At 35.5% G+C, this 14,692-nt stretch overlaps 1 protein-coding gene across 1 annotated transcript in view; it reads right to left on the bottom strand.

Moving 5' to 3' along the window:
- LOC110445720 (G-protein coupled receptor 98-like) overlaps positions 1–14,692 on the bottom strand; it is a 68,779-nt gene that overhangs the window by 26,033 nt on the left and 28,054 nt on the right. Inside the window, exons 17-29 of the mRNA XM_021490499.1 lie at positions 14,470–14,663; positions 13,817–13,940; positions 8,989–9,249; positions 8,387–8,516; positions 7,339–7,562; positions 6,477–6,697; positions 5,852–6,008; positions 5,138–5,355; positions 3,737–3,861; positions 3,386–3,517; positions 2,333–2,547; positions 1,677–1,918; positions 331–591 (exon numbers count right to left, since the gene is read on the bottom strand). Of these exons, the coding sequence (XP_021346174.1) occupies positions 331–591; positions 1,677–1,918; positions 2,333–2,547; positions 3,386–3,517; positions 3,737–3,861; positions 5,138–5,355; positions 5,852–6,008; positions 6,477–6,697; positions 7,339–7,562; positions 8,387–8,516; positions 8,989–9,249; positions 13,817–13,940; positions 14,470–14,663 (2,504 nt within the window). The remainder of the gene's footprint in view (positions 1–330; positions 592–1,676; positions 1,919–2,332; positions 2,548–3,385; positions 3,518–3,736; positions 3,862–5,137; positions 5,356–5,851; positions 6,009–6,476; positions 6,698–7,338; positions 7,563–8,386; positions 8,517–8,988; positions 9,250–13,816; positions 13,941–14,469; positions 14,664–14,692) is intronic.

Genomic DNA, 14,692 nt, shown 5'->3' with positions numbered 1-14,692 from the left:
GCAGATGGGTAAAAGGCACACAAACTGCGCAAAAATATGAGTTGACACTCAAACCAAACCGACAAAACAAAGTTTTGAATTGGAGCAAGCTCTGTGCGTCAGCATGCAGCAGGCGCCATAAAAGGAAGAGGAAGGGAGATCACTCCGTGGCTCTGTCATCGAGATAGAGGTTACGTCACGGTAGGGAGGTAGGGATATTTGAATCTTTTGTTTTTGGGCTACAAAGATGGGTGTAGGTATTGTATATGCATACTAAATTTATGGTAATTATTACTGAAATGAAATCCACTTTTACAAAATATACAGAGTGTGGAAATAAGGCAGGCTTACCATTGGTTTGTTTGTAGCAGGTGGTATCACTCCACCAGCTGGAGATGGTGGAGTTGACTCAGTGGAGAACTGGAACAAACCGTAGGTGTAATCATTTTCTTCTACGGCAAAGTTGGAGAAGGCTGCTAAAGGGTTGATGCTGGCACCACTGGTGTTGGTTGTACCCGAGATACCATCACCCGACGTCACACCCACCAACTTAATGTGGAATGTCTCCTTAGCCTCTGGTACCATGTCATCTCGCACTTCCAGATAAAACACCTGTACAATGTCAAGTACAGATCTATCAGTGAAATGTTACATAAAACACTTATACAATGTCAAGTACAGATCTATCAGTGAAATGTTACATAAAACACCTGTACAATGTCAAGGTCATTTCTATCAGAGAAATGTTACATAAAACACCTGTACAATGTCAAGGTCATCTCTATCAGTGAAATGTTACATAAAACACTTATACAATGTCAAGGTCATTTCTATCAGTGAAATGTTACATAAAACACATGTACAATGTCAAGATCATTTCTATCAGTGAAATGTTACATAAAACACCTGTACAGTGGCAAGGTCATCTCTGTCAGTGAAATGTTACATAAAACACCTATACAGTGTCAATGTCATCTTTCTCAGTGAAATGTTACATAAAACACCTGTACAGTGGCAAGGTCATCTCTGTCAGTGAAATGTTACATAAAACACTTGTACAATGTCAAGAACAGATCTTTCAGTGAAATGTTACATAAAACACTTATACAATGTCAAGGACATTTTTATTGTCAACTAAATAATCTTGAGCACAATTTTTAGCCTTCTTTGTTTACATACTTAATTTTTATGGATCTTATCTATTATTTTGAAGGTGCAAAAACATTCCTGAGACCCTGACCTCTGACCTGAAGCCTAACAACTTTCCTACGTCTATATCTCACTCTGACATCTTTGTGAACCATGTTAACTATTTCATCTGTTATTATGTGATTATTACTGGGTTTTCTGCTGGAACGGATTCTTTTTTCAAAGGTGTTCATGATTTCCTTATGGTAAATACAAAATGATCAATCTTTCCTCTCTATTGGTATGAAATGTACAATTCTTTTCCAGAATTATCAAAAATGTCCATATTTATATTTTGAGAATAAAAGGTTCCATAAAGGGCTATTATTTAAAATGATATTTTACAGAGAGGCAAAATGATTATAAACATAGTGGCGGGAGGGTAATTAACTTCTTAATTGCTGTAGTCTCTGTTTCACCCATATGCTTATGACTCACAAAAATATCCCTTATACAGAAAATGACAACTAAACAGAGCAGATAGAAACAACAGGTCTCAGCATCTCTACCTTTGACTTTTCGCCTGGATAAAACGTTAGAACACCAGTACTGGCCATAAAGTCGTTGACCGCTTCAGTTTGGTTGCCTCCTTGGAGAAGCTGGAACACTGTCCAGGTGACATTGACCGTCCCATCACTGCCCTTGTTACGGTCCACTGAACACAACACCGTGGCATTCTCGTAAGCCGCCACTGCAGGCACACATGACTGATTGAATCCAAACTGGCCATTGGCATTGTCACTTTTGAGGACTAGAAAACAAAGAAAAGTAATGGGCAATATAGTATAACTCTCAAATTAACATTATGTTCATACACTTTCTTATCCTTTTCAGAAATGTCTGTAACTTTTCAATGTTTGTTTATGATCTAATACAGAATTGTGCTGGTGTTGATTTTCAAAATAGAATTAATTGAAATAAACAATTAACTATGAAAACCAGCAGAAGATTAATGGCATAGAAATTTTCGATATGATCAAAGATATTAAAAATTTGACGTTAGCTTTAAAAGCAGATAAGATAGTTTTAGTGCGTCAATGATAACACAAAGACTCCAATAATTTGTAAGGTAAGGTGATTATTTGAACCTAATGACAACACTTTGTCAAAGGAGTAGAAACCTTACTTGTGATATGTGAAGAGCTGTCGGTAGTAGAAACCTTACCTGTGATATGTGAAGAGCTGTCGGTCAGGGAAAGTGATGCTCCGTTACTGGCACTGAGAAGCTTGACTTTGTACACTTCGTTCTGTTCGTCGATGGTGTCCTGGACTGTCTGTATGGTAATGTCCTGTGAGCTCACTCCCTGGCGGTAAGACAAGTAACCCGAGATAGGGGTCAGGTCTGCAGCTGCTGGGGTGTTGTATAGCTCCATCAAGTGGCTATATGGGAAGAAAGTAAGCACAGTGACTGAATCTTCATCGTACTCAATATATCAGGATAACAACCTTTGGCACAGTATTACAAGACCCAAAAATATTCTTCTACATGGTTAAACAAGAGTACCACGGGCGGAACAACATACGCTTGTCGAATGCCATATGGTGTTATATACTTTCTTACATTGAAATAAGATCTGCATCATTCTAAGAGTGGTTAGCCGACATGCTATAAAAAAGTGCAGGAGAAAATCTCCGGACAAAAATTCAAATACTGAAATGAACAAAGGGAAAGAACTTTTGCAAAAATTGTCGAATCAAAATTCTGTTAAGGTACACACCACTTCATATCATGATTAAAATGTATACCAAGTTTCAAAGAGATCGGTCGAAAAATGTAGGAGGAGATTGCCGGACAAACAATTTTGGTGGATTTGAAAACCTATAAAGTAGTTAACTCCACTAAATAACACAGATGTAATATCATTTTAACAATGTTCACATCATGTGTTAAATACAATATCAAGTGATAAGGTGGATGATTTTTTAAATAGAATTTAACCTAGTATTTAAATATCAAAAGATGAATTTTACTATTTATATTTAGTGTAACACTTAATCTTGTATCTGTAGAAATATCTGTCATAAGAATAATGTAACATCAGAAAATTTATTCTTCAATATAATATACTTTTTTTCAAGACAATGACATTTCATTTCAATGGTAATTCCGACCAAGCAAATTACTCTTTGTTGATCTTTCATCCCTTCTAGCAAGAGAACATGTTAGCAAGTGTTTTTTTGGTACTGGTGGGAAATTGAAATGTCTCCTGTGAAGTACCTTAAGTCCAGTTTACCAGCATACAGCCGGACATCCTGTAGGTAGCCTATGAAATGGTCACTCCCCGGAGCTATAGCCCCAATAAGTAGGGTACCTGTACTGTCTATCATGGACTGGATACTCCCTATCAACCTGTAATTCAAATTTGTTTATTGAAAAGTCCACATACACAAAAGACATCAAACATCTTTGACATTTAGTAAGTATTTGTTTCAATACAAATGTTTATTGATATCGGACAACTTAAATTTAACAAAGTACAAGTGTATTTCACCAAGTCATTCAGAGAATAAGATAACTGGAGACAAATTCTCAAGGCGGACAAAATGTTTTTGTTGGTGTACAACTCACTTGGTACCGAGGAGCTTAGTATCCAGGTAGAAAAGGATTGTCCCTGAATCAATCGACACCACCAGGTGGTGCCACGCTCCGTCTTGTATGCTCGTCTCTGTGGTTACTGATACTTCCTGGTTGCTCTGCAGAAAAACGTAACATTGATTATTTTTTTTATCATATCACTATATATATATGTTACAGATACAGTTTTCCAAGTAAGGTTGGACATAAGTTTACATTAACAGATACAAAATGTGGTCAACTCATGACATATAAACGTAATTAATAGAATATCCCAAACTGCTGATTACAACTTTGAATAGATCCTAACTTAAGCGTTGGGACTGCAAGGTTGCTTGGTAAAATCCCTCTTATGCATATAAACATTTATGATGTTTTTTTAATATTTTCAACTTTGTGACATCACTTACACTGCAGGGTGCATGATGGATGTGACAGTCCTACAGCTAAACTGAGGTCTATCTGAAATTATTTCTGTGTTTAAGTGAAGATAAAAATCTGGTTTCCTAGATCACTGGAGAATTAAGAAGTATTAAAGGACCTAACAATAGTACCAATGAGACACACCATTCATTGATGAAACAAATATATCTTCAAATTTATCTTTAACTAACTAGACAATCATGCTCAGACACAGCTTTTGGACATGTACATTCTTCTTAGGGTGATTGAACTTACACCTGTAATTGTGATGTTGAACTTAAGATAATGATTTTTACCTTTACCTTTAATTGTTGACAATAAGATGATAATTTTGACATTTTACCTGTGACCTTTGGCTGATGAGTTAGACCTTATACCTGTAATTGTGATGTTGACCTTATGATGATGATTTTGACCTTTATCTGTAATTGTTATGTTGACTTTGAGATGATAATTTTGATATTTTACCTGTGACCTTTGGGTTTATATATGAGTTTGACCTTATACCTGTAACTGTGATGTTGACCTTATGATGATGATTTTGACCTTATATCTGTAATTGTTATGTTGACTTTGAGATGATTATTTTGACATTTTACCTGTGATCTTTGGGTTTATATATGAGTTTGACCTTACACCTGTAACTGTGATGTTGACCTTATGACGATGATTTTGACCTTTATCTGTAATTGTTATGTTGACTTTGAGATGATGATTTTGACATTTTACCTGTGACCTTTGGGTTTATATATGAGTTTGACCTTTTACCTGTAACTGTGATGTTGACCTTATGATGATGATTTTGACCTTTATCTGTAATTGTGATGTTGACTTTGAGATGATTAGTTTGACATTTTACCTGTGACCTTGGGGTGATGAGTTTGACCTCATACCTGTAATTGTCCTGTTGACCTTTGGATAGTTGTTATACATGTGGTACATATCATTGTCGAGTAGTTAGTAGATACTCACACTACTCCCTGTTAATGAGAATCCCAGTCTGAAGATGGTTCCTCCTGGAGACGTAACTACCCTCAGGGTATAGAAGAAGCGACTACCGTCTGCAGTGGTCTTGGCCAGTATGTAGCTATTGATGCTAGAGAAGGGCTGTAACCAGGCGCTGATCCCAAAACCTTTCGATATCTCTGCCGCGGTGGGCTGTTGCTCAGTTGGTACCGACAGGTAGTTATCTGTACATAAATTCGGAATTTAGTATTCATGATTCTCTTTACTGTATTTCAATAGATTTGTAATGTTATACAAATACAAAAAATGCCATTATAACATACTGCCCATAACTGGTCCATGCCATAAACACAAAGTTTGTTCTGACTCAAAAGTAGACTGGTGACATAGATACTATTATAATAGTGAATAGCACTTTTACTTTGTTGGAAGAGACTTTCACAATTTTGTTCTTGGAACTATTTCATACCATTAAAATACTGTGCAACACTATAATATAAGTTGTCAGCTGCCATTTACAGAAAGGAAATAAATGTGCAGGTTTATGGTGTCTTAATTTTGTTTTTCAAGCTGCCAAGCAAGTGAAAACTATCTTCTGGGAAAGTGCATGACAGAAACATTATTACAGTATGTTTGCTTTAGAAAAACAATAGGATCTAATGGGACAATCCAATTGTGTCTTCACTGAGGAAAATATTGACTATCACCCACAACACTTACTGACGGCCCCCGTGAGATATATGACGTCAGTCCCTGTTCCGTTACGTCGTTTACTCGGGGTTAGTATCACTTCATTCCTTCTCGTAGACAGCAGAATCAGATCGTACACTTTAGGAAAGTTGTCAGCCATATGGTTAGAGAATATCTCCCAAGATACCTGTAATACGACAAAAATTATTGGAAACCATTTTGAATGCAGTGGTGGACCTGTCCCTCCTTTATATGGAAACCTTATCACCAATACTTTGTACATTGTACAACTTATAAGTCAAAAAGATTTGAAGTGTGTAGTGATCGGTGTTTATCCCTACATATGTATATACCTGATCCGGTAATTAGTACTACCCACTTTGTGTGTACTTGGGTACCACTGCTATACTGTGGTAGATGGGAATAAATGTGTGGCTAACATGATATAGACACGTTTTGATGTTGCGCTCAAGTTAATGGTGAAATATGGCCGAGGACACGACAAAGAAACTCCTTCTATTCTTCATCGACAATATTATTTTGAACAATTTCATATGGCATCTCATAAGCTTTTATTTTCACATAACATACCATGAAAATGCAAAGATGTATGGACTTCTAGCTTGAAAACAACATCCTATTATTCACAAGTTACCATGACGTCTCGAAATATTCCTTGTCTCCTCTCGATGGTTAGTACGACCTTGGATAGATTCTCCTGACCAGTATAAAAGTCTTCAGCTAGGGTAACGTTTTTGGATGACAGTTGGAATCCAAATTGGCCATAAGGATCGTCATTGGCCACGATGGTCAACATGGCTACGTTATTGGTATCCGATATCCTAGTTAGTACTTCATCAGTCCTTCCTTCCACAACTGTATTTTACAAATTTTGTTATACTGTGAGTGATTTGCTTGCACATTCAATCGTAGTTCAGTTCTTATTCAGGATGATATGGGGGACAAAAAACACACATTTCGTATCTAACAAGAGTACGCCCGTCGAATGCCATATAGTGTTATATACTTTCGTGCATTGAAATAAGATCTGCATCGTTCTACGAGTGGTTAGCTGACATGCTATAAAAAATGTAGGAGAAAATCTCCGGACAAAAAAATCAAATACTGAAATGAACAAAGGGAAATCACTTTTGTGAAAATCGTTGAATCAAAATTCTTTTAAGGGAGACACAACTTCATATCATGATTATAAAGTATACCAAGTTTCAAAGAGATCGGTCGAAAAATGTAGGAGGAGATTGCCCGACAAACAAAACTCTACACCGGAAGGACAACCTCATACCATAATACTTCCGTCAAATTTGACGGGCATATAAAAAAAGGCCAGCTTAAGAAATGTTGCATTCATCCAATCCTAGGTGAAGAAACATTTTCCAGGTTTTTAATTTTAATTAAAATTAAGTGACTTTACAATTACTTGGTACTTATGACTGACTATAAAATGATCACACATTTACCTATAGCTAACTAGTAGTATAAAATGATCACACATTTACCTATAGCTGACTGAAGTGAGACTCGGAACTTCTTGTCTTGTTCCGGCTCTCCGTCCAGACGAATAGTGATGAAGATTATCTTGGCTAGTTCCATCTCTTGGAATCGGACCGTCCCATTGGCGGTGACAAAGTCACCTCCGTCTGGTAGAAGCTGATTGGTTACATAGTCGTAGATCTCCCAGTTGACGTCCACCACACCAAACCTTCCCTCCAATCGGCCGACCCTGCAAGAACAAGGCAATGTAACTCAAAAGGGAGCGCAAAAAAAACACCTTTAAACATAACATTATCCTACCAACAAAAGTTTGGCGGATTTTTACCAACCTACATGTACATTAAACACCAGAAAGATAACATAAAATGTTTCATTCAATAGTGTTTTCTTCATCGATTACATTGTTAATTTTTCAGCTAGTTAGTACAGTTACAGAATTCTTACCAGAGACAATAAATGGGGTTTTGTTTATCATTATAAAAGTTCTGAAGTAGAATGAACATTCATGAAGACGGCCTCTTTCAGTAAAACTAACGTAAGTGCAGGAAAATTAGTCATATTAGTAAGGGTTTCAGTTAATAATTTGTCCAATACACATGTATCAAAATGCCGACGAGCACCAGTACAGAAGAAGATTTGACTGAAATGCCTATAAATAAACATTGTTGCAAACACGCCTGAATGACGTGACGCAGCAACATTTGTGACGTCATCAGGCCTTCCGTGGTTTTGCTCAAAGATACAGGCAGTTTCGCCACCATCAAACATTTCACTAATTTGCAAATCAAACATTTCACTAATTTGCAAATAATGTAAGTGTTTAGATATAACATTTTACATGTTGATGTAACACAAGTCGTACTGATACGAACAGCTCCAAATGTTTAATGCCCGATTCACATATCACATTCTGGTTTTCTAGGGGATTTAAAAAAAAAAAAATTAAGGGTAATTTGACGACCAATATACATGAAAATGCTAACACATGCACATACATTATTACTATTACTTGAAAACTTGTTTGCAAAATTTGCGCTAATGTCTCAGACTTACTCAAATGCCACCTGGCTTCCTTCTTCTGAGGTTTTCTCGTAAGGTGGATTGAAGGTAAATACTCCGTAAGCATTGTCATTGGCCAGTATAATAATGGTAGCATTGGGTGACTCGGTAAACACAAGGTCTCCTGTAATAAATACGGGAGAAATGTTCTATTTTACCTCAGACAGGAACGATTTTCATCCATAGGCCTAGAACGGTCACGTGGTGACCAATATTTCAAACTACTGTTTACATAAGCATGAAATAAGTGTGTAATATTGATAGATGACATCAACTGAACAAAGAATAAACTAACACTACTGACAAGATACTTCAATGGAACCAATTATTTTTTTTTAGGATTTTTCTGAAATTCTCAACATCAAAATTTTAAGAGACTGCAGAAAATATTTTGTCACATTCAAGTGTCTGAACTACTGGTAGGTGAGGTGCAGTTTCGACACCATGAGTTAACGGGGAGCTTGTGTCGAAATTGTTTCTTGCGTGTTGCCCCTTGGGTAAAATATATTGTTCATTTCAAATTTAGTGCAATATGTTTGTATGTGAAATAAGCTAATTAAAAAGTCAAACAGATATGCCCCAGTCAGAATACTGACCTTGAATGTCGTAGAACAGTACGTAGAACGTCTCGTTAGTTTCCGCCAGTGTATCCTGTAGTACCTCTATACTGACTACCTTCTCTATCTCACCTACGCCAAACATGAGGCTAGTCGGGGGCACCGACTTGTAGTCACCGCTAGCAACCGTGGCACTGCCGTCCAACGTGTGGTACTTCATGCTGGCAGCATCTGACCCATCACCATCCCGACGGATTCGGATAGTCAACACTGACGGCTCACCAGTATACACAAGGGGCTCTGAAACGATGAACAGGTTCATATAAAATAAGTGATCTCTGTTGACTTGACCTGAATCTATCTCACCGTACTCAGGTTTGCTTTTCTATACATGATATATTGTACCAGTAAACATTTTCTTACCTTCAACGTATCATACAACTTCATCATATATGTATCCTTAAAATAGATGTTAAATCAGTAGGTTTTTATTAATAATATTAAGTTAAGAAATTAACTTTACATATTCAAATCATAATTGAACTGATCGTTTTAAACTGTTAATACATTTTCATTGTTGGAGGTATACATAAGCCTTACGATAAATCATAGGTTGAAAGATTAATTAGCAATACTATACATATGTGTTCTTTCGATGTCTCAGAGTGCATAAGGACACTGCCATTATTGATTTATTTTACGAGTACAATTTGAGTTGCCAGAGGAATATAGGTGTAGTGTTCTTTTTATTACATACCTACAATGTCCTTTAAATATAATATATATTTCTTGCTAAATATCACACATCATTACCCCATGATATCAATGTTCAATTTGCTTCCCGAAAAACCTTGAATAACAATGGTAGACAAAATGAGGCTGAGCATGAATAATGATGTCATGTTACCATAGAGTAAAATGGTGCAAAAATGGTCAGAACTTATTTTTTGTTTAAGCCAAATGGAACGTCTTGCTTCTGGGGTAATATCCCATCTAGAATGTAATAATCTAACATTGTGCTTTTATTAAGAACTTTTAAGACAATTTCATGTTTTGCCACACTGTTTATTCCCCTTTAAGACAATTTTATGCTTTGCCACACTGTTTATTCCCTTTTAAGACAATTTTATGTTTTGCGACACTGTTTATCTTTTAAGACAATTTTAGGTTTTGCCACACTGTTTATTTCCTTTTAAGACAACTTCATGTTTTGCCACACTGTTTATTTCCTTTTAAGACAATTTCATATTTTGCCACATTGTTTATTCCCTTTTGAGACAATTTCATATTTTGCCACAATGTTTATCCCCTTTTAAGACAATTTCATGTTTTGCCACACTGTTTATTCCCTTTTAAGACAATTTCATGTTTTGCCACACTGTTTATTCCCTTTTAAGACAATTTCATGTTTTGCCACACTGTTTATTCCCTTTTAAGACAATTTCATGTTTTGCCACACTGTTTATTCCCTTTTAAGACAATTTCATGTTTTGCCACACTGTTTATTCCCTTTTAAGACAATTTCATGTTTTGCCACACTGTTTATTCCCTTTTAAGACAATTTCATGTTTTGCCACACTGTTTATTCCCTTTTAAGACAATTTCATGTTTTGCCACACTGTTTATTCCCTTTTAAGACAATTTCATGTTTTGCCACACTGTTTATTCCCTTTTAAGACAATTTCATGTTTTGCCACACTGTTTATTCCCTTTTAAGACAATTTCATGTTTTGCCACACTGTTTATTCCCTTTTAAGACAATTTCATGTTTTGCCACACTGTTTATTCCCTTTTAAGACAATTTCATGTTTTGCCACACTGTTTATTCCCTTTTAAGACAATTTCATGTTTTGCCACACTGTTTATTCCCTTTTAAGACAATTTCATGTTTTGCCACACTGTTTATTCCCTTTTAAGACAATTTCATGTTTTGCCACACTGTTTATTCCCTTTTAAGACAATTTCATGTTTTGCCACACTGTTTATTCCCTTTTAAGACAATTTCATGTTTTGCCACACTGTTTATTCCCTTTTAAGACAATTTCATGTTTTGCCACACTGTTTATTCCCTTTTAAGACAATTTCATGTTTTGCCACACTGTTTATTCCCTTTTAAGACAATTTCATGTTTTGCCACACTGTTTATTCCCTTTTAAGACAATTTCATGTTTTGCCACACTGTTTATTCCCTTTTAAGACAATTTCATGTTTTGCCACACTGTTTATTCCCTTTTAAGACAATTTCATGTTTTGCCACACTGTTTATTCCCTTTTAAGACAATTTCATGTTTTGCCACACTGTTTATTCCCTTTTAAGACAATTTCATGTTTTGCCACACTGTTTATTCCCTTTTAAGACAATTTCATGTTTTGCCACACTGTTTATTCCCTTTTAAGACAATTTCATGTTTTGCCACACTGTTTATTCCCTTTTAAGACAATTTCATGTTTTGCCACACTGTTTATTCCCTTTTAAGACAATTTCATGTTTTGCCACACTGTTTATTCCCTTTTAAGACAATTTCATGTTTTGCCACACTGTTTATTCCCTTTTAAGACAATTTCATGTTTTGCCACACTGTTTATTCCCTTTTAAGACAATTTCATGTTTTGCCACACTGTTTATTCCCTTTTAAGACAATTTCATGTTTTGCCACACTGTTTATTCCCTTTTAAGACAATTTCATGTTTTGCCACACTGTTTATTCCCTTTTAAGACAATTTCATGTTTTGCCACACTGTTTATTCCCTTTTAAGACAATTTCATGTTTTGCCACACTGTTTATTCCCTTTTAAGACAATTTCATGTTTTGCCACACTGTTTATTCCCTTTTAAGACAATTTCATGTTTTGCCACACTGTTTATTCCCTTTTAAGACAATTTCATGTTTTGCCACACTGTTTATTCCCTTTTAAGACAATTTCATGTTTTGCCACACTGTTTATTCCCTTTTAAGACAATTTCATGTTTTGCCACACTGTTTATTCCCTTTTAAGACAATTTCATGTTTTGCCACACTGTTTATTCCCTTTTAAGACAATTTCATGTTTTGCCACACTGTTTATCCCCTTTTAAGACAATTTTATGTTTTACCAAACTGTTTATTCCCTTTTAAGACAATTACATGTTTTGCCACACTGTTTATCCCCTTTTAAGACAATTTCATGTTTTGCCACACTGTTTATCCCCTTTTAAGACAATTTTATGTTTTACCAAACTGTTTATTCCCTTTTAAGACAATTTCATGTTTTGCCACACTGTTTATTCCCATGCAATTTGAAAGTTGTCCAGAATGTGATGTAGTATGTTGATATTATTTGTAAGGGCTATTCCATTTAAATACATATCACACCATGGACATCACAATTCATCACAATTAAATCAATTATGTTCCATGTCATATGGTGAACAAAATTACTTACGTTGAAGACAATATGAGTTTCAGTGTGTCCTGTCCTGATATTTGTAAAATATCGGCAAAGCATAATGTGATGTATTTCAACAAAAGTTACAATAAATTGGCGACAAAATCTCTCAGTGACATGCCAAGGCAAAAATAACTTATGTTGATGTGGCATTCTTTAAAATTTAACATCCAGGGATGGGGTGTATATGTAAATGTAATAAGCCTAAATGTTATTATCATAATTGTTGTATAGCTGATGTTGATGCTGCTTACGCAATACACAATGTCAAAAACTGAGGATGTTCTGTAAAAACAGCACAATTGCATCACTCTTTGTCAGAAATTGACAGAAAAATTTGTTCAACCTTAAAATAGTATCATGTTATGTTTAAAACAAAGCTGTAAAACATTTTGCAATGTCTTTTACAAAGAATATCTGGATAAACGTAGTCTGTCTTTTTATAGTATCGTCCGATTTGTGTTAATATGTTGATAACTTAAATGAAATTTATCCCAATACCACCATTGAAGATATGTAGAAGCTTGAAGGCAAGATGAAGCAAACAATACACAGCCACCACAAGGATCAATGATGTAAGGGGAGACAATTCTGGCAAGACAACACCTCTAGACACCATAAATACTCAACTTCGACAGCCAGCAAGGGAGAGATTTTATAGAGTTGATGTAAGTAAACTGTATGAAGGGAATGTCCTCAGGCCCAAAATAGGTGATATTATAAGGCGATCCCTTACCAAAGTTTACATCGGACCGTTTGGGACGATAGTGAATGACTGGGATCAAAATCGCACTCATGTACAGAATGGACTCAAAACCCAACATAATAGCTGCATAGTAGAAGAAAGGTAGAAACAAACAAGATAAAAAAGGTTGCAAACTGTCAAAACAGTAGTTTTTTACTACAATCTAGGATGACAGTACATGTTTTGATATATTCAACATTAGGCAAGTACATCAAATTCTCTGTAAAGTTCATTGCAGAATAATTCATCAGTTTGCTTTATCATGTCATTTGACTGTGCAATTATTAACGTCACATCAAATCAATGTTTCTTATTCTCCAGTTTTTCACATATAATAAAATCCTACTGCAAACATACATGCATAATAGATAGTGTTATTATTTTACTATAAATGTTGAAACCTTCACTTGGTGCGTTTCATTGGATGTAAGATCTAGGTGTCCGTAATAGGCAGTTTTTATAAAATGTGTAGATGATTTATGTATGGTTGCACTTTTGTGTCAGGTGCCTGTATAGTACTTCCAATGGTAGATCTTTACTTTGATAAAAATTCTTTTCTTCTAGTGTATTTCTTTTGTGGTGAAGAGTAAAAACACACCATTTCACACAGTCTCTTTCAGACTGAAATGTAGTCTAAAACTTAAACATGTATTTCAGTGGCAATTTATAGAATGAAAAGTATAATATGTAGATTACCTGCGATGTAGACGGGCTTATCGTTCTCCATGATAGTGACAGTGACAGTGTTGTGAGCTCCAATCCTGGCGCCTCCCGTCACCGAGACCAACTTTATCAGGAACGGTTCACTCTGCTCTGGGATCTGCAGTGATATAATATCAACATCCCTGTCAAAATTATACTTCATACAGCACAATATGTACCCTGGCTGCCAATATAATAACATTCTATTAATTCATGATTTTAATCTAGCTTTTGCACTAAAGCAATACAAAGTATGATTTCTCCAATTTCTGGAATATCAATTTCAGCAAGCATTCCACTGATTTCCAGTACAGTCTGATTCATATGGATGCGAGTTCCTGCACATTTAAAATGTTGAAATAGCAAACTTTTGATATCAAATTGGGAACTGTAAGCAAAATATTGGCATGTATGTGTTTTTTTCTAAATACGGATTCTAATCAATAGAAATTAAATCACTTGATGGAATCAAAATTGCAAGTTTTATTTATTTCCTTATTTTTCTTCCCTCATAAGTCTCAATTATGGGAAAAAATAATGACTTGGTATTAATAAATCTTCAGATTTTGAGCTATTAAGTTATATTTAATCTTGAGAGAATTAAATCTTCTTTTGGTATCAACATGGAAATTACCAAGCAACCATACCTCATCGGGCACAGACTCAACCCTGATAAAGCCCTGGTTTTGTTCTTCACCGAAGGTTATAGAGCCTGCTGTTGGTACCAGGTCAGAATTATCCATAGGATCAACGGTCCACATGACCACGACTGTTCCAAACATCCCGCGGGCTCGCTCCACTTGGATGGACATCGCTTGTAAATCTGAAACCTTACTTTCACCTGTTGATGGAAATTTTATTTTAACGTAA

The sequence above is a fragment of the Mizuhopecten yessoensis genome, unplaced genomic scaffold, assembly GCF_002113885.1.
Source record: "Mizuhopecten yessoensis strain PY_sf001 unplaced genomic scaffold, ASM211388v2 scaffold2329, whole genome shotgun sequence".
In the NCBI taxonomy this organism is placed as follows: Eukaryota; Metazoa; Mollusca; class Bivalvia; order Pectinida; family Pectinidae; genus Mizuhopecten; species Mizuhopecten yessoensis.
Note: the sequence above shows the minus strand (reverse complement) of the source record. Positions and strands in the feature narration are given on the sequence as shown.